Raw genomic sequence first — 26,586 nt, 5'->3', positions numbered from 1 at the left:
ACTAATTGAGTGTATGTAAACTTCTGACCCACTGGGAATGTGATAATAAAAGCAGAAATTATTAATTATCTCTACTATTATTCTGACATTTCACATTCTTAAAATAAAGTTGTGATCCTAACTGACCTAAGACAGGGAATTTTTACTTGGATTAAATATCAGGAATGGTGAAAAACTGATTTTAAATGTATTTGGCTAAGATGTATGTAAACTTCCGACTTCATCTGTATCTCAGCTTGGTTTCCATTTTCTTGTTTGGCACAGACCTCAGGGCATAGAATCTGTGGTGTATCCATAGCAATGATACAAAAAGAAACAGAGACGCACACTCCAGGTACATGTCTCATGGTGCTTTTAGTAATACACTCCTAATGCACATCTAATGAACCTCACGGGACGAGGTAATGGCTTCCCTATGCTAATGACCTATTGATTATTGGTTTCCCTTAGCGTAATGACCCAGACACATATGCCTTCCCTTAACCTAATGACCTATTGATTAATGGCTTCAGAGTGTGCGTCTAATGGCCCAGACACATATGGCTTGTATTGATTCTGCTTACTACTCTAAGATGTATAATGTGCACATATGTACTGGAAAATTCCCAATAGTACCGATTCCATACCAATATTCGCCTAGCCATAACTACAAAACGTTGTTTGATATTCATGCGCTTCCTTCAAATGCAAGCGTTCAATGCATTCAACTGAAATGTGTCTTCCGCATTAAACCCAACCCCTCTGAATTAGAGAAGTGCGGGAGGCTGCCATAATCCACATCCCCACGTCTTCGGTGCTCAAGGAAAGTTTAGGCCAGGCTGTCAGCCTTTTTTGTGCATTCTGTCTTCAACTAGGCCTAACTGTATTGTTCAGTAAAAAAGCCAAAAACCCATAGGCTACCTCTTGAGTTTTTGTTCAGTTGTGGCACTGAACAAACATATGAACGCAACTTGCAACAATTTAAAAGATTTTACTGAGTTACAATCCATATAAGGTAAACAGTCAATTGAAATCAATTCATTCGGCCCTAATCTATGGATTTCACATGACTGGGAATACAGATTATGCATCTGTTGGTCACAGATACCTTGAAAAATAGGGGCGAGGATCATAAAACCAGTCAGTATCTGGTGTGACCACCATTTGCTTCATGCAAGGCGACACATCTCCTTCGCATAGAGTTGGTCAGGCTGTTGATTGTGGCCTGTGGAATGTTGTCCCACTCATCTTCAATGGCTGTGCAAAGTTGCTGGATATTGGTGGGAACTGGAACACGCTGTCATACACATTGATCAAGAGCATCCCAAACATGCTCAATGGGTGACATGTCTGGTGAGCATGCAGGCCATGGAAGATTTCGTACATTTCCAGCTTCCAGGAATTGTGTACAGATCCTTGCGACATGGTCGCTGTGCATTATCATGCTGAAACATGAGGTGATGGCGACGGATGGATAGCACTACAATGGGCCTTAGGATCTCATCAGGGTATCTCTGTGCATTCAAATTGCCCTGGATAAAATGCAATTGTGTTTGTTGTCCGTAGTTTTTACCTGCCCATACTGTAACCCCACTGCCACCCTTTGGCACTCTGTTCACAAGATTGACATCAGCAACAGCAAAAGGCCTTGTTTCTAACAAGACACGTGTCACACTCCCACAGCTGCCCAGTCTTTTTACCAAATTGTGCACCAATCCAAACCCACCTGAACGAATTTAAGTGGTTCAGTTCAGTGCTGAAGGATATTAAGTAACACGTTTTAGCCCTGTTGTACTGAAATAAAGAATACAATCTGATTAAAACCAGAATTCTGTTATTGATTTGTGTGTGTGTCTGTGTGCGTGTCATTGATGCAAACATATACTGTCTTTGTTTCAGATAAGATCAGTCTGGAGGGCATAATGGTACAGAGAGCAGAGTGCAGACCTCACGTCAATGAAAACTACATGAAACTAAAGAAGTGAGTGAAACAATTTGTAAGTCGCTCTGGATAAGAGCGTCTGCTAAATGACTTAAATGTAAATGTAAACAAAATTCAATACAACTAAATATAATGAGGCGACTGTTTTAAAAAGCATCACTGATAGATACTGTAGGCTATTTCTCCTGGCTTCCTTTCTGAGTGAGCTTAGTAGATGTGGAGTAACAGTAGTCATATCTAAGTCCAGGAGAATACCTAATAATGGAATGAATGTCTTTCATACTGTTTTATTGTAGCTGAGGTTGACAGGGATTGCTATAGTAACTGTTATGTGTTTGCTATAGCAACTCTTCTCTCTCCCTGAGTGTTTGAGAACATGCATGCTTGCCTGTGTCTGTATAGTGGCAGTACTGTGCATTATACTAGTAGGCTATATTCACTATTCAACCATTGTACAACATAGAGTGTGCCATTGTGTCTTTATCACCTGCTCTGCCCAATGGGACGCTTTTCTCAAGGAGACCCTATATCTTAATTAATTTCTCTGCTTCTCTCAAGGAGACCCTATATCTTCACTAATTTCTTTGCTTCTCTCAATGAGACGCTATATCTTCATTAATTTCTCTGCTTCTCTCAAGGAGACCCTATCTCTTCACTAATTTCTGTGCTTCTCTCAATGAGACGCTATATCTTCATTAATTTCTCTGCTTCTCTCAATCAGACCCTATATCTTCACTAATTTCTCTGCTTCTCTAAATCAGACCCTATATCTTCATTAATTGATCTGCTTCTCCCAGAGGTGTTTGTAGTGGCGATTTTAGAATGTAAATCTTGGTGGGGCAAAAAAGTAAATAAATTGTATTAGATGCATGCTAGCAAAGCCACGACACAACACATCACAACACTAAACAATACATTCATTACAGTATAAGGGTAACAAACGGTGCTCACAAACAGTTAGAGCCTACATAAAACTGTTCCAACAGCTGAGCTTTATTTTCCGCACAATGAGGTGAATCCTTACCACCGCTACACCTGGGTATCAGGGGAGCCTTGTCTGGCAGCAAAACAGTTCATTTAGCTTAATTTACTGCCTTTTTTGATTTTGTCTCATAGACATATGTGAAGGAGATCCAGAGAGATGTGTTTTGTTTGTGTTTCCTGTAGACCTACTTGAAGAAGATCCTGAGGGAGATAGGTGTGTACAACGCTAAAGGAACCCACAAGAGCACCTGGGAACCACCACTACAAGGGAATAGGGAGGAGATGAAGGGTGACGAGCCCAGAAAGGAGCATCCTGCCCGGGATATAAATGCTGACCTAAGGACCTCCCATCATGGTGGAGAGTTGGGAGTCTTTCTGTTCTTTGACTGGTACCCAAAGTTACATGACCAGAGTGTCTGCTTGTTGTCAACCTGTTGGTATGATGTTGTGGGGATCTTGCACCATGAACCATACTGTGTGAAGCACTTGCCTTAAAGCTACACTGTACTTTGAATGGGTTCTTTGGATTTTGTCTTTCACCTTACTTACAGAACCTGCAACTCTGCAATAAAGAATTTATAAAGATCCATAAAATAATGGAACGACTGGTATTTGCATATTTTCCATTTTCACTAAATATGCAGGACTACTTACTTGACAGAACAAGCTTTAGAGATAAAAATTTTCAACAAAAAGGCCATTGGTATTAACATAAAATATCTTTCATGGATCCAATGATTGTATCATCTACGTTTTTAAACAAATCAACACCACAACTGGAAATGTTTTACCCAGTGTTAGTTTAATTTTTCACAACTCAAATCAGGAAGTCCTAAGCTATCCCACTACCTTTAGTAAGGGTGTCACATCTAATGTAACTGTAAACCAAGCAAATGGAGGCCTGAGAGTTAAATCAATCAACAATAAATAACCAATTAATGAATAACTAATCAATGGACTGAAACATTGTCTTCGCAGAGATAAACAAATCATCCCAGCAAACTGTGTGTGACATATTGAATTTCCCAGGTAGAAATGTAACATATTAAAAGCTGACACAATTCCTTATTCTACATGATAGAAATGTATATATAGAGCATATATGCCTCCATCTGAATGTTCTGATTGTGATTGGGCCTTCCTGAATATACAAGTTTACCAGAACGCAATAGTCAGAGTTTAACACAGTAATCAGTAAGGTCAATTACAGAATCAACACCAAAATACTGTCACAGCACCCCTTCAGCCAACCCCATAGACATGACATGGTTTGGGCATCTTATAATACTTTAAAGTAATACTTCCATTCCAATCAGATATAATATAACAATTGTAACTAAATGCTTTCAATCCAAATGTAATGCAGAGCAGTCGTCTCGTTGGTTGGTGGTCGTGGGTCAGGTGAGATGCAGCTGAGCAGCCAATAGAAACAGAGTTAGTCCAGTGTTACTGTGAAAGAGAGGAGACGAAGGTCAGTGGTTATAACACACGAGTAGACTGGTTATAAGTTATAACATAATCAGTGGTTATAACACACGAGTAGACTGGTTATAAGTTATAACATAATCAGTGTGTTATTAGACACGAGTAGACTGGTTATAAGTTATAACATAATCAGTGTGTTATTAGACACGAGTAGACTGGTTATAAGTTATAACATAATCAGTGTGTTATTAGACATGAGTAGACTGGGATAAAGGGACTCACACATTTCTCGATCTCCAGGCCGTCTTTGAAGAATGTCATGAAGGGAGTGATGCCGTCCTCACGGAAATCCAGCAGCCCAACCATACCATCTGGGTTCATGGACTCACCTGTAAAAAACTACAGTGGGAGGGGGAACAGAGAGAGGGAATGTAAGCGGGGGTAAAGAGAAATTAGGTCAGTGAAACTACATCCATAAGATTCTTCTCCAATCTAGATCTTTTTAGTTTCATAGGCCTGGACCTTCAATCATCACAGCATTACTGAGCACAAATAGTTGATGTGATGTGAGGAATGTATGTGTAGCTGAATTTGCTGTAGGCAGTAGTAGATGTATAGCTGTAACTAGTAGTTACCTGGTAGTTCTTCATGTTGCCCATGATCTTCTTGATCTCCTCCTGAGCTCCAGCCATGAAGGGCTTCACTCTGTCTGAGTTGTTCTCCTCCAGCTTAGCCTTGATCCTGCACACACACCTTCAACTGCTTTTCATTTCAAATAAGGACATTTTCATCTACATAAGTACAGTCCCGGTTGTGAGGGGCATACAGGGAGACTGATGGGTTTTGCCTGTATCAACACACAACACATGCGCAGACACCCGTCACTAAAACACTCACGCCTTCATGTAGTCCTTGATGTAGCCCTTGTATGAGTCCTTGGTGAAGGATGTCTCCTGCAGTTTGTGGTTGAGGACAATGTCCACTCCACTGACTGTGCTGGACTCGCAGCCGTCATCCTGCACCTCCGCCGACGCATTTGCCCCCAACAGACAGTCATCGATATTCTCTGTTCTACTAACCATCTGAGGGGAGGAGGGGGAATATCAGAGGAAGGAGAGTGAATGCTGAATCACTCAGTGGTTGGGTCCCATTACTGTCAAACACCTTATTCTATTTCAGGACCATCTGATAGGACTTGTCTACGTAAACTCAGGCATAATGCAAAACTATGAGTTGAGATGATACCCAAGTCAATAAGTGTTTCCAAATCCTAATACACCTCACCTCTCACCACCACAACTCAGAGAGCTTATACCTGCAGTGGAGACGCACCTTTCCCTCAACTTCCAATAACATCCCATTTGGTGATTCTTTGATCTTGTAAATGTCAGAGAACATTTCATCCCCTGCAATAAAACAGAATGAATAGAAACCACATTAATAGCTCAGTCACAAGGTTACATTGTTGTCAGGTAGTTTGCCTTGGGCCTTCTACAGACTTCCCCAGGCCAGGTCCTGCTGCTGCCGGCTAACATAGCTGAGCTTGCCCACTAATCCTATTTGTTAGACGGCTGACAGACATGCTACAGCTACTGCTGTGGTACTAGCAACACCTGCTAGGTTTACAATGCTAATATAACTGGATTAGAAGCATAACATTAAGATACTAGTATGTGTGCAAATGGTTAGTATGTGGATAATCGACGAATATACAGTTCAACCATTGAGTGATTGATAGCGTTTGCTGTTAGTTGACGGTCTTTTGTCAGCTGTCAAATCTGTCAGGCTGACTGACTAACAAGGTCCACATATCCCATTACCATAAACTGCACCTGTTTTGCATCGCGACAAGTAAATATTCTCCTTTGGTTACATTACCAAACATTAATTTTTTCTTGATTAAAATGTGTGTGAGATGTGGTGTAATAGTAAAACAGTTTATAGTAAACACATACACAGTTGAGGTTACGTGTGGCCCTGTGCAAGGCCTTAGCCTTTGATTTCACAACACCGGGAACCATTAAAGACCAACACACTTCATTCTGAATATAGATCGCATGACAACAACATAATTTAAAAAATATATACATTAATGGGCATACGAGATATTTGTCATTACCAGTGATGATGTCCTTGTAGATGATCATTTTGTCGGATTGAAGTTTCGAATTCGACACAAGGACAACGGAGTACCCTCACTCTCACTGGCGTCATGCATCCAACGCGGTCTAGTGTACAATTTGCTGTTGAAGTCATTTATATTTGACCCATTTATGAGGCAAGTCTGCCCTCTGGTGGATAAAAATACGAAAACCCATAAAAGACATTACATTACTAGAAATAAAGTGGAGCGATACATACTATTATGTTTTTAAATTGAAAAGTTAGTTTTGGGTGGAAGGATGGTTGGGGTGACCGGGTTGTGGAGGACACCAATGTGTGTGAGATGTGGTGTTGTCACATCAGTATAGAAGTAGAGGACAGAAACATCATGCACCAACACCATAGAGTACCACAGTATGAGTCAGTATGATAATACCCATAAACCTTTTTAGAATCCGTGAGTAAATAGAGCCGAATATATTGATCAAAGTCTCCTTGTCCGAGAGAGATGTACATGGTTATCAAAACGATACACCAGGGTAAGCCTGCACTTGTTAGTTACAGCCTCGTGCTAATCGCATTAGCCTCCGTTAGCTCAACCGACCCGCGCGGGGACCCACCCAACTTCATAATGAGGCTGAAGATGAGTCTCGTAGTAAGAGGTCAGACACTCCACATCTCCAGGTTCAGCATAACAGTGAGCAGGAGAAGCAGCATGTCGTCCTGTATTCTTCAGTTCCTCCACCAATCTAATCAGTACAGTATTTTTGTTCAGAACAGGCCTCGGGTTAATGGTCTTTCTACACACTGTGGGCAGCTGTTGACACCAGTGGCGGTCAGTGCCATTTAAGATGAGGGAGGACAATTTATTTTCTTCTCATGAGCATAGTCGTATTTCTATTGCAGCATATTGGATGACTGTCATTCATATTCCATTCACCCAGTTCAATGTAACATCAATAGGGTTAGGCTACTACATGACACTCAAAATTTCCCTATACCATTCATCAGGTTGCTACAACCTAGCCTATGAATGAAAGTTTACAACGTATGAACACAGGTCAAAAACCATCTTGAGGTGAGAGACGGTGACACATACCGCCTTGCACACACTCGCCTGCGTCTAGCTTATCTAAGGTGAAATCATTAGTCCAACAGTTGCAAACAAGAGTTTCAATTGGACAAATTCAGGTGATTTCCCCCCCGTTTTGTTTGTTTCCATTTTTATGAAATGTTTTTCAACAGAATCGGCGGAATGAATTCACCCCTGATCACACGTACACACAGTTCACTTTCTTAGCAGCCACAGTTGTTTTCATCTCGCATCTATTCACTCTCTTCCTCTCACCATTTTCCTTTGTTTGTGGACTTCAATGCACAACACATCAGCTGTACAGTTGAAGTCGGAAGTTTGCATACACCTTAGCCAAATACATTTAAACTCAGTTTTTCACAATTTCACAATTTAATCCTAGTTAAAATTCCCTGTCTTAAGTCAGTTAGGATCACCACTTTATTTTAAGAATGTGAAATGTCAGAATAATAGTAGAGAGAATGATTAATTTCCGTTTTTATTATCACATTCCCAGTGGGTCAGAAGTTTACATACACTCAATTAGTATTTGGTAGCATTGCCTTTAAATTGTTTAACATGGGTCAAACGCTTCAGGTAGCCTTCCACAAGCTTCCCACAATAAGTTGGGTGAATTTTGGCCCATTCCTTCTGACAGAGCTGGTGTAACTGAGTCAGGTTTGTAGGCCTCCTTGCTCACACACACTTCTTCATTTCTGCCCACAAATTTTCTATAGGGTTGATGTCAGGGCTTTGTGATGGCCACTCCAATACCTTGACTTTGTCCTTAAGCCATTTTGCCACATCTTTGGAAGTATGCTTGGGGTCAATGTCCATTTGGAAGACCAATACGCGAACAAGCTTTAATTTCCTGACTGATGTCTTGAGATGTTGCTTCAATATATCCACATAATTTTCCTGCCTCATGATGCCATTTATTTTGTGAAGTGCACCAGGCCCTCCTGCAGCAAAGCACCCCAACAACATAATGCTGCCAACCCTGTGCTTTACGGTTGGGATGGTGTTCTTTGCAAGACTCCCGCTTTTTCCTCCAAACATAACGATGGTCATTATGGCCAAACAGTTCTATTTTTGTTTCATCAGACCAGAGGACATTTCTCCAAAAAGTACGATCTTTGTCCCCAAATGCAGTTGCAAACCGAAGTCTGGCTTTTTTATGGCAGTTTTGGAGCAGTGGCTTCTTCCTTGCTGAGTGGCCTTTCAGGTTATGTCGATATAGGACTCATTTTACTGTGGATATAGATACTTTTGTACCTGTTTCCTCCAGCATCTTCACAAGGTCCTTTGCTGTTGTTCTGAGATTGATTTGCACCTTTCGCACCAAAGTACGTTCATCTCTAGGAGACCGAATGCGTCTCCTTCCTGAGCGTTATGATGGCTGCGTGGTCCCATGGTGTTTATACTTGCTTACTCTAGTTTGTACAGATGAACGTGGTAGTTTCAGGCATTTGGAAATTGCTCCCATGGATGAACCAGACTTGTGGAGGTCTTGGCTGATTTCTTTTGATTTTCCCATGATGTCAAGCAAAGAGGCACTGAGTTTGAAGGTAAGCCTTGAAATACATCCACAGGTACACCTCCAATTAACTCAAATTGTGTCAATTAGCCTATCAGCAGCTTCTAAAGCCATGGCATCATTTTCTGGATTGTTCCAAGCTGTTTAAAGGCACAGTCAACTTAGTGTATGTGAACTTCTGACCCACTGGAATTGTGATAAAGTGAATTTTAAGTGAAATAATCTGTCTGTAAACAACTGTTGGAAAAATGTTGTGTGTCATGCACAAAGTAGATGTCCTAACCGACTTGCCAAAACTTTAGTTTTGAAGAAGAAGAAATTTGTGGAGTGGTTGAAAAACGAGTTTTAATGACTCCAACCTAAGTGTATGTAAACTTCCAACTTCAACTGTATGTGACCAGGCGATCATAACTGCTACACATAGCCTACATTGTTGTCCCCATAATAGCTAAAGTAACGTCCTAGTCAACATAGCTAATAGAACTCATGTGTTAGTTAACCCGCACAATCATGCAGTAATGTTACAGTGTAGTCAGTAAGCAGTTTAGCAGTTACACCGGCAGCTCCGGCGGCAATAAATTAATACACCAAAAGCTTACCTTGACTTGGAAAAGTTCCAGTGTTCTGTTGGAAAGTCACGACTCCTACCGAAGGTGGCTCCCCTTCCTGTTTGGGTGGCGCTCTGCGGTCGAGGTTACCGGCCTACTAGCTGCCACTGATCCTTTTTTCCCCTTGTCTGTTTATTAGTTACACCTCTGTTTAGTTAGGTTAATTGGTTGGGCTTTATTATCCAGCCGGCCCACCTGCTGGGTGTGAGCGATTATTTTCAGTGTACGATAATGCACGACTGTAAGTCACGATGGGGCAAAAAAGTATTTAGTCAGCCACCAATTGTGCAAGTTCTCCCACTTCAAAAGATGAGAGAGGCCTGTCATTTTCATCATAGGTACACTTCAACTATGACAGACAAAATGAGAAAAAAATTGTAGGATTTTTTATGAATTTATTTGCAAATTATGGTGGAAAATAAGTATTTGGTCAATAACAAAAGTTTATCTCAATACTTTGTTATATACCCTTTGTTGGCAATGACAGAGGTCAAACGTTTTCTGTAAGTCTTCACAAGGTTTTCACACACTGTTGCTGGTATTTTGGCCCATTCCTCCATGCATATCTCCTCTAGTTTTAGGGCTGTTGCTGGGCAACACGGACTTTCAACTCCCTCCAAAGATTTTCTATGGGGTTGAGATCTGGAGACTGGCTAGGCCACTCCAGGACCTTGAAATGCTTCTTACGAAGCCACTCCTTCATTGCCCGGGCGGTGTGTTTGGGATCATTGTCATGCTGAAAGACCCAGCCACGTTTCATCTTCAATGCCCTTGCTGATGGAAGGAGGTTTTCACTCAAAATCTCACAATACATGGCCCCATTCATTCTTTCCTTTACACGGATCAGTTGTCCTGGTCCCTTTGCAGAAAAACAGCCCCAAAGCATGATGTTTCCACCCCCATGCTTCACAGTAGGTATGGTGTTCTTTGGATGCAACTCAGCATGCTTTGTCCTCCAAACACGACAAGGGGACAAGTCTTGCACTGCAGCATTTGAGTCCCTGGCGGCATAGTGTGTTACTGATGATAGGCTTTGTTACTTTGGTCCCAGCTCTCTGCAGGTCATTCACTAGGTCCCCCCGTGTGGTTCTGGGATTTTTGCTCACCGTTCTTGTGATCATTTTGACCCCACGGGGTGAGATCTTGCGTGGAGCCCCAGATGGAGGGAGGTTATCAGTGGTCTTGTATGTCTTCTATTTCCTAATAATTGCTCCCACAGTTGATTTCTTCAAACCAAGCTGCTTACCTATTGCAGATTCAGTCTTCCCAGCCTGGTGCAGGTCTACAATTTTGTTTCTGGTGTCCTTTGACAGCTCTTTGGTCTTGGCCATAGTGGAGTTTGGAGTGTGACTGTTTGAGGTTGTGGACAGGTGTCTTTTATACTGATAACAAGTTCAAACAGGTGCCATTACTACAGGTAACGAGTGGAGAACAGAGGAGCCTCTTAAAGAAGAAGTTACAGTTCTGTGAGAGGCCAGAAATCTTGCTTGTTTGTAGGTGACCAAATACTTATTTTCCACCATAATTTGCAAATAAATTAATTAAAAATCCTACAATGTGATTTTCTGGATTGTTTTCTAATTTTGTCTGTCATAGTTGAACTGTACCTATGAGGAAATTACAGGCCTCTCTCATCTTTTTAAGTGGGAGAACTTGCACAATTGGTGGCTGACTAAATACTTTTTTGCCCCACTCTTATGTGTGTTTTGCTGAACTGTTTAGTTCCCCATGTTTTGGGGCATTTGTTTGGGTTGGCGTCGTTTTAACCGGTGTGGTGAATTAAAAGTATCGCTACCCTGAACTCTCTGTTTCCTGCGCCTGACTTCTTCCTCCACTACACCCCGGGCATTACAGAATCCTGCACCTGTTAAGAATGGAGTCAGCAGGAGCAGCTGCCAACCCCCTCCCATCGATGGAGGAACGTGTCCTCCACCACACCACCTTCCTCCATCGGATCGGATCCGTCATGGACCAGATGATGGAGAGAATGGACCGATAGGAGAGGAGTGGTCTCCTCTCTCCACCTTCAGATTCCCCAGCTCTGGATCCCCCTTCTCCTCTCTTCCCATCCCCCGGCTCCAGCGCTCTCCGTCTTGCGCTCCCGAAGGATTATGATTGAGCGGCGGTGGGGTGTCAGGGGTTCTTGGAACTGGAACTGTACCTGGCGACCGTGAGGCCCACTCCCTCGGGAGCGGAGAGGGTGAGTGTCCTCGTCTCCTGCCTGATGGGTCGTGCTCTGGAGTGGGCAAACGTGGTCTGGAATGGCCCAGACTCGGTGAAGGAGCACTACCCGCCGCTTTCGTGCCGTGTTTGACACCCTACTGAGGGCCGAGCTGCGGGAGAGCGACTGTTCCACCTTAGGCAGGAGAAGAGGAGCGCCCAGGATTACGTCTTGAAGTTCCGGACCTTGGCCGCTGGGTCTGGTTGGAACGACAGGGCCCTGATAGACCACTACCGGTGTAGTCTCCGGGAGAACATCCGCAGGGAGCTAGCGTGTCGGGACACCGCTCTCTCCCTAAATGAACTTATCGACATGTCTATCCGTCTGGACAATCTGCTGGCTGCCTGCGGTGTTCGGAGAGGGTCCTGTGCGTTCCACCACCCAGCACCCCCGCTCCCATTCCTATGGAGTTGGGGGAGCCGTGCCGAGGGGTACCGGAGGAGGAGGCTCCCCCTGCACCAGCTGTGGTCGGAGAGGACAAAGCTGCCGATCGGTGCTGGGGGGCCCGTCTGGGAGTCACCCCAGGTGAGTCAGCACCAAACTCACCCAGAACCCCCTGTTGGTCACATGTTTGTCTTGATTTTGTTTCTTGATTCCCCCCCCTTCCCAGCATAAGGCGCTAGTCGATTCAGGTGCAGTTGGGAACTTTATGGATCGCGGACTCGCCATCAAGCTGGGTGTTCCACTCGTGCCGATAGATTCTCCCTTCCCCGTGCACTCCCTAGATAGCCGGCCATTAGGATCAGGGTTGGTCAGGGAGGCCACGGTTCCACTGAACATGGTGACGCATGGGAATCATAGGGAGCGAATTAGTCTCTTCATTATCGATTCGTCAGCTTTTCCAGTGGTGCTGGGGATTCCCTGGCTGGCTCGTCACCATCCTAAGATTTCATGGAGACAGAGGGTTCTCCAGGGGTGGTCAGAGGAGTGTTCTGGAAGGTGTCTGGGGGTTTCCATCGGTGCCACGTTGGTGGAGAGTCCAGACCAGAGTTCCACGGTGTGCATCCCCCCAAATGTACAGATTTGGCAATCGCTTTCAGTAAGAAGAGAGCGACTAAATTACCACCTCATCGACCGGGGGATTGTACGATAAATCTCCAGGTAAACGCTGCGCTTCCCAAGAGTCACGTGTACCCATTGTCCCAGGAGGCGACGTTGGCTATGGAGACATATGTCACGGAATCTCTGGGACAGGGGTACATTCGGCCCTCTATCTCACCCGTCTCCTCGAGTTTCTTTTTTGTGAAGAAAATGGAGGGAGGTCTGCATCCGTGCATTGATTATAGAGGTCTAAATGCCATCATAGTGGGGTTTAGTTACCCGCTACCTCTCATCGCTACTGCGGTGAAATCATTTCACGGAGCACAGTTTTTCACAAAACTGGATCTCAGGAGCGCGTATAGTCTGGTGCGTATTCAGGATGGAGATGAGTGGAAAACCGTGATTAGTACCACATCAGGCCACTATGAGTACCTCGTCATGCCGTATGGGTTAAAGAATGCTCCAGCCGTCTTTCAATCCTTTGTAGACGAGATTCTCAGGGACTTGCACGGGCAGGGCGTGGTTGTTTATATCGATGATATTCTGATCTATTCCGCCACCTCGGACATCGAGTGGGCGTTATGGGCGGAGCCTGTGCCTCCTCAGTGTCCGGTTGGGCGTAAGTACGTGCCACTTGGTGTTCGGGACCAACTGATTCGGTGGGCTCACACCCTAGCCTCCTTGGGTCATCCTGGGGTGGCGATGACAGTGCGGGGCCTCCGGGGGAAGTATTGGTGGCCCACCTTGGCTAGGGACGTTAGGGTTTGTGTCTCTTCCTGTTCAGTGTGCGCCCAGAGTAAGGCTCCTAGGCACCTTCCTAGAGTTGAAGTTACAACCCCTCCCCGTTCCACAACGGACATGGTCTCACTTATCAGTGGATTTCCTGACCGATCTCCCCCCAGGGGAACACTACGGTTTTGGTGGTTGTGGAACGGTTTTCTAAGTCCTGCCATCTCCTCCCGTTGCCCGGTCTCCCTACAGCCCTACAGACTGCGGAGGCATTATTCACCCACGTCTTCCCGGCACTACGGGGTGCCGGAGGACATCGTCTCTGATCAAGGTCCCCAGTTCATGTCCCGGGTACGGAGGGCATTCATGGAACGTCTGGGGTCTCGGTCAGCCTGACCTCCGGTTATCACCCCGAGAGTAATGGGCAGGTGGAGAGAGTGAACCAGGAGATGGGTAGGTTTCTGCGGTCGTATTGCCAGGACCGGCCCATCGAGTGGTCTAGGTACGTCCCATGGGTGGAGTTGGCTCAAAACTCACTCCGTCACTCCTCGACAAACCTATCTCCATTCCAGTGTGTGTTGGGCTACCAGCCGGTCCTGGCACCTTGGCATCCGAGTCAGACTCCTGCGGTGGAGGAGTGGGTGCAGTGCTCCAAGGAGACCTGAAGGGCCGTCCAGGATCCCTCAAACAAGCCAGTGGACGGCAGAAGAGGAGTGCTGACCGCCACCGCAGTGAGGCCCCCGTGTTTGTACCGGGGGACAGGGTCTGGCTCTCGACCCGAAACCTACCCCTCCTATTGCCCTGCCGGAAGCTGGGGCCGCGGTATGTGGGGCCCTTCAAAGTCCTATGGAGGATCGATTACAACTCCCTTCCTATTATCGTATTAACCCATCGTTTCATGTGTCTCTCCTCAGGCCGGTGGTAGCTGGTCCCCTGCAGGACGGTGAGGTGCCGGAGGTCCCTCCTCCCCCTCTGGACATCGAGGGGTCCCCGGCGTACACGATACGGCCATTCTGGACTCGAGACACCGGGTGAGGGGCCTGCAGTACCTCGTGGACTGGAAGGGGTACGGTCTGGAGGAGAGGTTCTGGGTACCGGTGGGGAACATCTTGGATCCGTCAATGGAGGGATTTCCATCGCCTCCATCCGGATTGCCCTAAGCCTCGCCCTCCGGGTCGCCCTCGAGGCCGGTGTTGGTGCACTGCGGGAGCCTCTCTATGTTAGTGATGGCTATTTAACAGTCTGATGGCCTTGAGATATAAGCTGTTTTTCAGTCTCTCGATCCCAGCTTCGATGCACCTGTACTGACCTCGCCTTCTGGATGATAGCGGGGTGAACAGGCAGTGGCTCGGGTGGCTTATGTCCTTGATGATCTTTATGGCCTTCCTGTGACATCGGGTGCTGTAGGTGTCCTGGAGGGCAGGTAGTTTGCCCCCGGTGATAAGTTGTGCAGTCCACACTACCCTCTGAAGAGCCTTGCGGTTGAGGGTGGTGCAATTGCCGTACCAGGCGGTGATACAGCCTGACAGGATGCTCTCGATTGTGCATCTTTAAAAGTTTGTGAGTGTTTTAGATGACACGCCAAATTTATTTAGCCTCCTGAGGTTGAAGAGGAGCTGTTGCGCCTTCTTCATCACGCTGTCTGTGTGGGTGGAGCATTTCAGATTGTCCGTGATGTGTACGCGTTGGAACTTTAAACTTTCCACCTTCTCTACTACTGTCCCATCAATGTGGATGGGGGGGAGGGGGTGCTGCTCCCTCTGCTGTTTCCTGTAGTCCACGATTGTCTCCTTTGTTTTGTTCACGTTGAGTGAGAGGTTATTTTCCTGACACCACACTCTGAGGGCCCTCACCTCCTCCCTGTAGGCGGACTCGTCGTTGTTGGTAATCAGTCTATAGTGCCGTCTGCAAACTTGATGATTGAGTTGGAAGCATGCATGGCCACACAGTCATGGGTAAACAGGGAGTACGCACCCTTGTGGGGCCCCAGTGTTGAGGATCAGCGGGGTAGAGACGTTGTTTCCTACCTTCACTACCTGGGGGAGGCCCATCAGAAAGTCCAGGACCCAGTTGCACAGGGCGGGGTCGAGACCCAGGGTCTCGAGCTTAATGATGAGTTTGGAGAGTACTATGGTGTTAAATGCTGAGCTGTAGTCAATGAACAGCATTCTTACATAGGTATTCCTCTTGTGCAGATGGGATATGGCAGTGTGATGACGATTGCATCGTCAGTGGACCTATTGGTGTGGTAAGCAAATTGGAGAGGGTCTAGGGTATCAGGTAGGGTGGAGGTGATATGATCCTTTACTAGTCTCTCAAAGCACTTCATGATGACAGAAGTGAGTGCAATGGGGTGATAGTCATTTAGTTCAGTTACCTTAGCTTTCTTGTGAACAGGAACGATGGTGGCCATCTTGAAGCATGTGGCGACAACAGACTGGGATAGGGATTGGTTGAATATGTCCGTAACCACACCAGCCAGCTGGTCTGCTCATGCTCTGAGGATGCGGCTAGGGATGCCGTCTGGGCCGGCAGCCTTACAAGGGTTAACACGTTTAAATGTTTTACTCGCGTTGGCCACGAAGAACGAGTGCCCAAAGGCTTTGGTAGCGGGCCGTGTCAGTGGCACTGTAGTGTCCTCAAAGCGAGTAAAGAAGGTGTTTAATTGGTTTGGGAGCAAGATGTCTATATCCACGACGGGGCTGGTTTTCTTTTTGTAATCCGTGATTGACTGTAGACTCTGCCACATACGTCTCGTGTTTGAGCCGTTGAATTGCGACTCTCCTTTGTCTCTATACAGACCCTTTGCTCAGACAATGTTGTTGTCTGAGGCTATCCGGAACATATCCCAGTCCATGTAATTGATTGGTATACACGGCTGTGACTATAATCAAAGAGAATTCTCTTGGAAGATAATGCGGTTGGCATTTGATTGTAAGGAATTCTAGGCCAGGTGAACAAAAGGACTTGAGTTCCTGTTTGTTGTTGTGATTACACGATGAGTCGTTAAGGCATACACCCCGCCCTTCATCTTACCAGAGAGATGTTTGTTTCTGTCGGCGTGATGCGTGAAGAAACCAGGTGGCTGTCCCGACTCTGGCAACGTATCCCGAGTGAGCCATGTTTCCGTGAAACAGAGAACATTACAATCTCCGATGTCTCTCTGGAAGGCAACTCGTGCCCTAATTTCGTCCACCTTGTTATCTAGAGATTGGACATTGGCAAGTAATATGCTCGGGAGCGGTGGATGCTGTGTTCGCCTTCTGGGTCTGACTAGTCGGCCGCTCCATCCGCCTCTCCTGCGGTGACAGCGTTGTTTTGGGTCGGCCTCTGGGATAATATCGCATGTCCAGGGTGGAGGACCGAACAAAGGATCCGCTTCGGGAAAGACGTATTCCTGGTCGTAATGATGGTAAGTTGACATTGCTTTTATATCCAATAGTTCTTCCCGGCTGAATGTAATAACACTTGATATTTTCTGGGCTAACAATGTATGAAATAGTACATAAAAAAACAAATAACTGCATAGTTTTGTAAGGACCTGAAGTGAGGTGGCCATCTGTCGGTGCAATCGTCTCTGGCTTCTCCAACATTTTTGAATTAAATTAATTAGTTGAAAACTGTTCACCTATTGTCTATCTCTCTCTTTGAGTCAACTACTCACCACATGATATGCATGCACTGCTAGCTATCAGTAGCTTATGCTTTCAGTACTAGATTAATTCTCTGATCCTTTGATTGGGTGACACCATGTTAGTTCATGCTGCAAGAGCTCAGATAGGTTGGAGAACATCCTCTGGAAATTGCCATAATTACTTTGTAAGTCTATGGAAGGGGGTGAGAACCAAGAGCCTCCAAGGTTTTGTATTGAAGTCAATGTACCAAGAGGAGAACAGAAACTAGCTGCCCTCCTGCTACACCATGGTGCTACCCTACAGAGTCCTGTTGAGGCTACTGTAGACATTCATTGCAAAACAGTGTGTTTTAATCAATTATTTGGTGACGTGTATATTCTATATAGTTTTATCTAAAAAGGATAACTTTTTAAATGTTTTACCATTTTTAATTTTATGAAATTCACTGAGGATGGTCCTCCCCTTCCTCCTCTGAGGAGCCTCCACTGTTACAGATAATTTGTTAGTTTGACATGGTGGGATCTTTTTGTGTCGGAAAATGAACTAGGCGAGAGGAGGCAGTGGAAATGCCTTTATGCACAAATAATTATATCATAACCGTTACGTCGAAGGTAAACTTGTAGTCACACAATGATATGGTGTGAGGTCTTCCCAATACAACATGGGAAACCATACAATTTATTAGGCTAAAGATTAAATAAATTATGATGAACTTCCCAGGGTAGTGAAAATGCACGATGATTTCAATGCTCCTTTCCAATAAATATTGAGGGTTTTATTCTGATGACATGATGATCGATGCTTGAGTGCCATTTGACAAAATGCAATGGAAACATATTGAACTGTAGATATTTAATAGGCACATGAAACTTAGGCAAAAAGTGTACATTTTTTGTCCACAACGTCATCACTCACCGATTTTTATCGGCAACAAGTCTGTTTGGTGGAAACACACTACTGGTGGGAAAATTTGCATATTTTCTTTATGCGAAGGCCTCTTTCAGAATAGTCATATGAAAAGCTGTCGCAAATTGGATTGAAACCTAGCTACTAGAACAAATGTGAGACTGTTGTTCATTGACTACAGCTCAGCATTCAACACCATCGTGCCCACAAAGCTCATCACTAAGCTAAGACCCCTGGGACTCAACACCTCCCTCTGCAACTGGATCCTGGACTTCCTGACGAGCCGCCCCCAGGTGGTAAGGGTAGGCAACAGCATATCAGACATGCGGATACTCAACACGGAGGCCCCTCAGGGGTGTGTGCTTAGTACCCTCTTGTACTACCTATTCACCCACGACTGCGTGGCCAAGTACGACTCCAACACCATCATTACATCTGCTGAAAACACAACCGTGGAAGGCCTGATCACCAACAACAATGACATAGCCTATAGGGAGGAAGTCAGAGACCTGGCAGTGTGGTGATTGTGGGCTACAGGAAAAGGAGGGCTGAACACGCCCCCATTCACATCGACAGGGCTGTAGTGGAGCGGGTTGAGTGCTTCAAGTTCCTTGGTGTCTACATCACCAACAAACTATCAGGGTCCAAACACACCAACACAGTAGTGAAGAGGGCACGACAAGGCCTATTGCCCTCAGAAGACTGAAAAGATTTGGCATTGGTCCCCAGATCTTCAAAAAGTTCTACAGCTGCACCATCGAGAGCATCCTGACCAGTTGCATCACCACCTTGTATGGCATCTGCTCAGCATCCGACAGTAAGGCACTACAGAGGGTAGTGCGTACGGCCTAGTACATCACTGGGGCTAGGCCCCTTAGTTCTAGTGAAGGGTAAATTTAACACTACAGCATACAATGGCATTATAGATAATTCTGTGCTTCCAACATTGTGCCAACAGTTTGGGATGGCCCTTTCCTGTTTCAGTATGACAATGCACCTGTGCACAAAACGAGGTCCATACAGAAATGGTTTGCCGAGATAGGTGTGGAAGTACTTGATTGGCCTGCACAGAGCCCTGACCTCAACCCCATCGAACACCTTTGGGATGAATTGGAACGTCGACTGCAAGCCAGGGATAATCGGCCAATATCAGTGTCCGACCTCATGAATGCTCTTGTGGCTGAACGGATGCAATTCCCAGTAGCAATGATCCAACATCTAGTGGAAAGCCTTCCCAGAAGAGTGGAGGCTGTTATAGCAGCAAAGGGGGGACCAACTCTATATTAATGACTATGATTTTGGAATGAGATATTCAGTGAGCAGGTGTCCACATACATTTTGTCATGTGGTGTATGTTTGAAATCGTACAGGGCATCCTCATAATTATCAGTATAAAGCAACTTTATTTCTAAAGACATTCTCCAGCATCATTTATATATTGACAATAATAATTGTTTCAACTCCAAGTGATATTTGTCAACAGAATACCATAGAAGATTCTTCCACAACCACAAGATATTATGTCCTCCCTCTCCCAAAGTGTCACACAGCAGGTTATAGTTCTTCATATTCCTACTTTCGGAGTTTAAGATGAACAAGGTTCGTCTCAATGATTTGCACATAATGAAATCAATGTATACACAAAAACACACCACCACACCTAAAAGTATTCACAGGGAGCAGGAGAGAGGAACATAGTTCATTTTGAACTGAGGTTGGTTCTTAAACAAGGTTTCTTGTTAATCTCAATTAAGGCTTAACTATGCAAAACAATCAAGTTAGGGAGCTTATGAAGGAACCAGAGTTTTCAACTCTTACTGGAACACATGAAAAGTGAATTTGCATTATACACAAAAATACAGACTGGGGAATCACACAGTCACATGCTACCTTCAGGGTGGGTTAACACTTATGAAAAGTAGACCATCTCGGTCTCAAATGACACTCTATTTCCCCTGTAGTACACTACCAGAACCCTTAGTGCACTCCACATGGGCTCTGGTAAAATTTAAAAAAAAAAACATGTTTTACATTACATGAGGTATAGGGTCTCATTTGAGATGTTCCTACTATAGTTGTCCACTCCACAGTTTGAAAGCCTATCACTGTCCAGTCCATGGCCAGAGCGAAGGCCGATAGACGTCCAGTCAGTGACCAGATCTCAACCCTACAGTTGAGTTGTCAACAGTCAGTGAACAGAGCGAAGCTCTACAGTTGAGTTGTCAACAGTCAGTGACCAGATCTCAGCCCTACAGTTGAGTTGTCAACAGTCAGTGAACAGAACGAAGCTCTACAGTTGTCCACATTCGGTGATGACAATCTTCTTGCTGGGTTTGCCAGTCTTGGTGCCCAGCTCTCCCATGCTGCGAACCACATCCATGCCCTCTCTGACGAAGCCAAAGGCCACGTGTTTGAAGTCCAAGTGCTCAGCCTTCTTCAATGTGATGAAGAACTGGGAGTTGTTGGTGTCTCGGCCGTGGTTGGCCATGGACAGCAGCCCCGGGCCTGTGTGGCGCACATCAAAATTCTCATCCTCAAACTTGTGCCCGTAGATGGATTTCCCTCCTGTCCCATCCTGGTTGGTGATGTCTCCACCCTGAGGAAAGAGGACAATACAGAGACCGGACCAAGCAGAGTTATACATTCTTGCAGAGGTTTACAAAATGTTTTGTGTTCCAAGAAGCACTAACTGTGACCTATGTTTTGGGAAACATGGTATTGAAGGTTATGAAAGCACTTTGGCTCTGATTGTTGTCTGGTTTGAGGCTAACCCCACTCTGGTTTGAGGCTAACCCCACAACTCCCCGCTTCTCACCTGACACATGAAGTCGGGTACGACCCTGTGGAAGACAGTGTTGTGCAGCCCGAAGCCTTTCTGTCCTGTACACAGCGCTCTGAAGTTCTCAGCTGTCTTGGGGACGATGTGAGAGAACAGTTCTATGGTGACCGTTCCCAGGGGCTCGTCGTCAGCGGAGATAGAGAGGTACACCTGGGGGCAGGGTTTAGTGGACTCTTTAGTACAATTATTAAACATTATTGTAGGTGGAGAGGACAAAAGTAGTAGGCTAGGCGGCCCACCTATACATTAGCAGACAGGGGAAACACTGACCTGGGGATTGGTGCCTCTGGAGAGGGATGAGGCCTCTGATTGGCTCATACGACTCTGACACTCACAGAAGGTCTTCCTGAAACTCTCGGCCAGTACCGCTGTCTTAAACTTGGCTGCCAACTGTTCCACCTTACCCTCACCCTCTGGATTTTTTTGTTGTTGATAAAAAACATATATCAATTCAAATTATATACAAATCAATATATTTACGTAGCTTTGTGTGTGTGTTGCCGACCTATTTATAGACCTACCTGAAAAGTCAGTAGCTGTCCAGACTAGGGCTTGGTTAGAGGTGTTCATGGGTTTGAGCTCCATGCTCTGACAGATGGTGTGATTGGCACAGACCTTCAGCACCTGCTCCCTCCTCATCAGCACCCGGTAGAACCTCTTATCGGGGTGGAAGAGGATCTTGATGTCTCCCACACCCCTCTCCTTCCACTGGCCCAGGTCTCTTTCCCAGCGGTACAGCTTGGTACGCTCCTTAAACAGGATCTCCTCATCCTCCTCCCCTGACTTAGTCTCCACCTGGACAACACAGTTACACGCAGGTTAATGACGAGACCAAGGGCTCATTAATCAGGAGGGTGTAAGATTACAGAACTCATATAGAAATGTATTGAGTTGAACATCCAAGATTTTCTGTCATATAGATAGAATGTGGAGTAATGCCAGCTCTAGACTAAGCCTCCACCTAGAACACATTTAGTCAGTTATAACGATGACGTAGAGTCTCTGCTTGGAACTCATTATTAAAGGAAAGGTTCACCCATTTTGAATGTTATATTGTTTTTGTGCATCTATGAGTGATGTTCTATCAATTCCCTGGGTAATTTCATGTTTTCATGTGTATCAGAGTTATTGTGGTTCGAACAGGCAGAATTGCCTCCGGTATGACGTAGCACTGTGATAAAGTCGCTCTCACGACACTGGAAATTCATCCAGTGAAATTGCAGAGCGCGAAATTCAAACTACAGAATTATATTTAACTTTCATAAAATCACAAGAGTAATACATCAAAATAAAGTTTAACTTCTTGTTAATCCAGCCGCTGTGTCAGATGTCAAAAGGGCTTTACGGTGAAAGCACACCATGCGATTATCTGAGGACAGCGCCCCACATACAAATGCATGAAAAACATTTTTCAACCAGGCAGGTGCGCCACGAAAGTCAGAAATAGCGATATAATAAATGCCTTACCTTTGAAGATCTTCTTCTCTTTATATACATAAAACTTAGTTTAGCTGGCGCGCTTCAGTCAATAATCCATCCAGTTTCCCTCCATCAAAATGCATACAAAATTAATCCCAAACGTTACTAATAAACTTTTCCAAACAAGTCAAACAACGTTTATAATCAAACCTTAGTTACATCTAGTGGAAGCCCGAGGAACTGCAATCTGGGAGGATTTCGCCTTATAATAAAGGTGACAGTCATTGAAAACAGTTGTCGGCTGAAAAATTATTTTGGGGGGATGGTTTGTCCTTGGGGATTTAGCCTGCCCTATCATTTATATTATACTAACAGACATAATTTTAACCGTTTTCAAAACTTTAGAGTGTTTTCTATCCAAATTAACCAATTATATGCATATCCTAGCTTCTGGGCCTGAGTAACAGGCAGTTTACTTTGGCCACGCTTTTCATCCGGACGTGAAAATACTGCCCCCTACCCAAGAGAGGTTAAGAGGAATACGCCTTTTAAATCGCAAAATCATCAACCATACATGTCAGATTTCAATACTGGCCGATTTCACAACTTGGGCGGATGTCTTCTCTCTCGAATGTGCTGTTGATCCTATTTTTGCGATATTCCTACCTCAAAATGTTTTATTTAATGGAGGGTATAGCACATTTTTTATATTTGTCTACTCCGGGGTGCATTGCATGGTGGCGTTGCCAGAAATATTATTGAAAAGAGATAGGAATCCAATGAATGAATGAACGTGTACCCCAACTCAGCAGACTGTCGACCAATCACGTTCACGTTGTAATGCTGCGTCACATGGTTGCTAAGCTAATCATCACGCAATCCTTTCTCAAAGTCAGTGTATGTCGATAAACATGCATATTTTCCTTGCAAGTATGCAATGTTACGATTCCAAAGCTATACGGTATTACAGATATCAAATGATGTATCTCACCTCTCGGAAGAGATTTGTAATGTTGTACTTCTTGTTGACGAAATTCATGCTAATGTTGGATTTTTGAGCAAGCTCCCAATAAACTTCCATTCACTCCTTGAAGGAGAGCACTCCTTATCCCAGAATGGACTGCGCGACCCATTGACATACCAAGGCAACGTTTCGCATGTGCCTTACAGACTCCACTCTGTAAGGCACATCGATCTGCAGTTTAAACACGGTGAGATTGTAGACTCCTAAATTGATAGCTGTAAAATCTCCTAAACAAACTGCACTAACTAACATGCTGATATTATCTTCTGTATTATAGCGTGTAGCTACAATTGAATTGATTGAACTGGGACCTGTTCCTCTGCTGTAGTGGACTGGAATTCTGCCCCAGACTGATCTGAAGCCTGTTCCTGGCTGCTGGGGTACTGGTCTGGGACCTGTTGTTCTGGCACTGTATCGCAGGTGCTGGAGGACACATCCTCAGATGAAACAGGGTCTGAGCTTCTCTCAGCATCCTAAAACACAATAACTAAAACAGTTAACATTTGCTTGAGAGAACCACTTTCAATTTTTTAAACCCAATGTCACAAAAGTTGTTTACCTTTGTGCAAACATGCATATCATATAATCTCACCAGAGCCTCCTGTGCTTTGCGGAACTCTGTCTCAAAGTCCTCTGGCTTGTCATTCTCTGCCTCGCTGTCGCTACCTACACCACAGAAGAAGGTTGAAGGCAGCTGCAGGTTCCTGGCTTTCTGTTCCTCCTCTGGAGTTGGCCTCTTCTCCCATAAAACCTCAACTTCTGGGTCCAGACCTTCAACACCTGCCTCGACCTGGCCTGCTGAGAGGAGACGAGTGGAGCAGGTTATTCGTGAAGTAACTTTTGAGGAGAAATTTCACCCAACCTGTCCTATTCATAGCCATCTCTATAGCTGCTTTGGCCATGAAACTTACCAGAACCTGCACTTGCAGCCTCTCTCTCAGGAGGATCCCGGTACAGTTTTCCATTCAGGGCTTTAACTGCTGTCTCAAAGTCCTCATCTGCAATATTCACAGCACAAACTAACGTTAGCAACACTGTCAACTACAATTACCAAACGGTTGCTCATGCAGGTAAAAAAAAGTTTGAGAGTGTTTCTCACCATCAGTCTGGTCGTCGCTGGTATATCCTGGTTCGTTCTGGTAGCAGAAGAAGGTGAGAGGCAGCAGGAGTTCCCTAGCCAGAAGAGCCTGCTCAACTGTTGGCTGCCTCACATACACCACTTCCACCTCACTGTCGGCCTCCCCATGGGAAGGTGCTATAACACAACACAAATGGTGAGACAACTCAGTCAGGAGGCTCCCTTCCTACAGAAAAGTGTACAGAACAGAGAGACATTGAGAGCAGGAACCGATTAATACAACTATATTAATCTCCAAGGGGAATTTGATTTATTATTATTATTGAAAATTACATCTACAGAAACTGTCATTTGATTCTAAAAAGGCAGGCTAACATTTTATTAACTAGAAAGTCACAAAACCATTTCACTAAGCAGATAGGTGCATGTCAAGGGTTAGTTCCTCATCAAAACACATGCATCTAAAAAAGATTGACACCGTGCATTTCACCACACCGAGCGAGAAGTCTCCTATATCTCTGACAATGCTATTACTACTGAGTAAGTCAATCTCAAAAGCATCATAAACATTAGAACCATGGATGTATAGTGTACTGTCCATGAGGCCAACCATAGAGGATAGCAGTTATACCATTTCTTCCTGCTGTTCTAAAACCAATTCAAAGATTACTGTCCAGTGGTAGAACAAGTTTTGCTTGTGACATACAGAACATGCTACCGGAGTTTCAACTCTGGCTCTTTCACTGGGACATATTGTAAATCTCTGGAACAAACCGAACCAGAGTGGGATTTGATTTTACACTCTTGCTACACATCCTGGACTAAAAATGTGTGTGTGACAGCACATTTCTGTCAGCAAGCATGGCTGGAATCTCCCCGTGTCTACTTTTAAACAGAGGGAGAAGTACTCTGAATCACCGTCAACACAACTGGCTGCTACCAGGAACTTAGTCATTTCACCCCTCCAATAGCTAAACAGCTATCCTAACTTTCATCTGTAGAAATCTATATTTCACTAGAGTAAGAGTTAATGTTGAGTATCACACATGGGCATGCAGCTCATTAGGTTGTTGTACTATAGGTTTGTACAGTGCATTCAGGAAGTATTCAGACCCCTTCCCCTTTCCCACATTTTGTTAAGTTACAGCCTTATTCTAAAATGGATAAAATAAATAAAACATCCTCCTCAATCTACACACAATACCCCATAATGACAAAGAGAAAACATTTTTAGAATAAAAATTAATAAAACACTTTATTATTTTTTTAACCCCTTCTTTCTCCGCAACTCCCGTTTAGACTCAGGAGAGGCAAAGGTCGAGAGCCATGTGTCCGATCCTGCCAAGATGCACTCTTTCTTGACACACTGCTCGATTAATCCGGAAGCCAGCCGCACCAATGTGTCGGAGGAAACACTGTAACTGGTGACCGTGTCAGGGTGCTTTCAACCAGACCGCCAAAGGACATCCCGGTCGGCCAAACCCTCCCCTAACCCAGATGATGTTGTGCCAATTGTGCACCGCCTCATGGGTCTTCCGGTTGCGGCCGGCTGCAACTCAACCCGGGATCGAACCCGGATCTGTGGTGACGCCTCAAGCACTGCCTTAGACTGCTGCGCCACTCGAAAGGACCAGATTTTTTGCATATTTCATTCAAATAAAAAACAAAGAACTTATTTACATAAGTATTCAGACTCTTTGCTATGAGACTCGAAATTGAGCTCAGGTGCATCATGTTTGCATTGATCATCCTTGAGATGTTCCTAAGACTTGATTGGAGTCCACTTGTGATAAATTCAATTGATTGGAAATGATTTGGAAAGGCACACACCTGTGTGTGGTCCCACAGTTCATGTCAGAGCAAAAATCAAGCCATGAGGTCGAAGGAATTGTCCGTAGAGCTCTGAAACAGGATTTTTTCAAGGCAAAGATCTGAGGAAGGGTACCAAAACATTTCTGCAACATTGAAGGTCCCCTAGAACACAGTGGCCTCCATCAATCTTAAATGGAAAAAGTTTAGAACAACAAAGACTCTTCCTAGAGCT

General features: G+C 44.8%; 2 protein-coding genes across 7 annotated transcripts in view; both read right to left on the bottom strand.

Annotated features, from left to right (window-relative positions):
- Positions 1-3,688: 3,688 nt before the first annotated feature.
- Positions 3,689-6,569, bottom strand: LOC135547494 (translationally-controlled tumor protein homolog). Of its 3 annotated transcripts, XM_064976561.1 has the most exons (6): positions 6,450-6,569; positions 5,663-5,736; positions 5,228-5,412; positions 4,966-5,071; positions 4,613-4,729; positions 3,689-4,354 (listed from the first exon to the last, which is right to left on the bottom strand). In XM_064976561.1, exons 1-6 carry the CDS (start codon positions 6,475-6,477, stop codon positions 4,352-4,354), a joined length of 513 nt encoding a protein of 170 aa, XP_064832633.1. In that variant the 5' UTR covers positions 6,478-6,569; the 3' UTR covers positions 3,689-4,351. The 3 variants fall into 3 exon arrangements, with proteins under 3 accessions (XP_064832633.1, XP_064832634.1, XP_064832635.1); XM_064976562.1 differs by lacking the exon at positions 6,450-6,569 and having other exon boundaries at positions 5,646-5,736; XM_064976563.1 differs by lacking the exon at positions 6,450-6,569 and having other exon boundaries at positions 5,615-5,685.
- A 12,996-nt stretch (positions 6,570-19,565) lies between these two features.
- Positions 19,566-26,586, bottom strand: part of LOC135547493 (E3 SUMO-protein ligase RanBP2-like) — a 54,558-nt gene continuing 47,537 nt past the window's right edge. For 2 of the 4 annotated variants that reach the window (XM_064976558.1, XM_064976560.1), the window contains exons 6-13: positions 24,564-24,719; positions 24,376-24,462; positions 24,057-24,262; positions 23,776-23,937; positions 21,543-21,816; positions 21,292-21,434; positions 20,998-21,171; positions 19,566-20,778 (exon numbers count right to left, since the gene is read on the bottom strand). In XM_064976558.1, the coding sequence (XP_064832630.1) occupies positions 20,473-20,778; positions 20,998-21,171; positions 21,292-21,434; positions 21,543-21,816; positions 23,776-23,937; positions 24,057-24,262; positions 24,376-24,462; positions 24,564-24,719 (1,508 nt within the window). In that variant the 3' untranslated portion in view covers positions 19,566-20,472. The remainder of the gene's footprint in view (positions 20,779-20,997; positions 21,172-21,291; positions 21,435-21,542; positions 21,817-23,775; positions 23,938-24,056; positions 24,263-24,375; positions 24,463-24,563; positions 24,720-26,586) is intronic. The other 2 variants (XM_064976559.1, XM_064976554.1) reach the window with 2 other exon arrangements.

Source organism: Oncorhynchus masou, chromosome 10 (assembly GCF_036934945.1).
Source record: "Oncorhynchus masou masou isolate Uvic2021 chromosome 10, UVic_Omas_1.1, whole genome shotgun sequence".
Classification (NCBI taxonomy): Eukaryota; Metazoa; Chordata; class Actinopteri; order Salmoniformes; family Salmonidae; genus Oncorhynchus; species Oncorhynchus masou.
The sequence above is the reverse complement of the archived record's forward strand: the minus strand, read 5'-3'. Positions and strand labels throughout refer to the sequence as shown.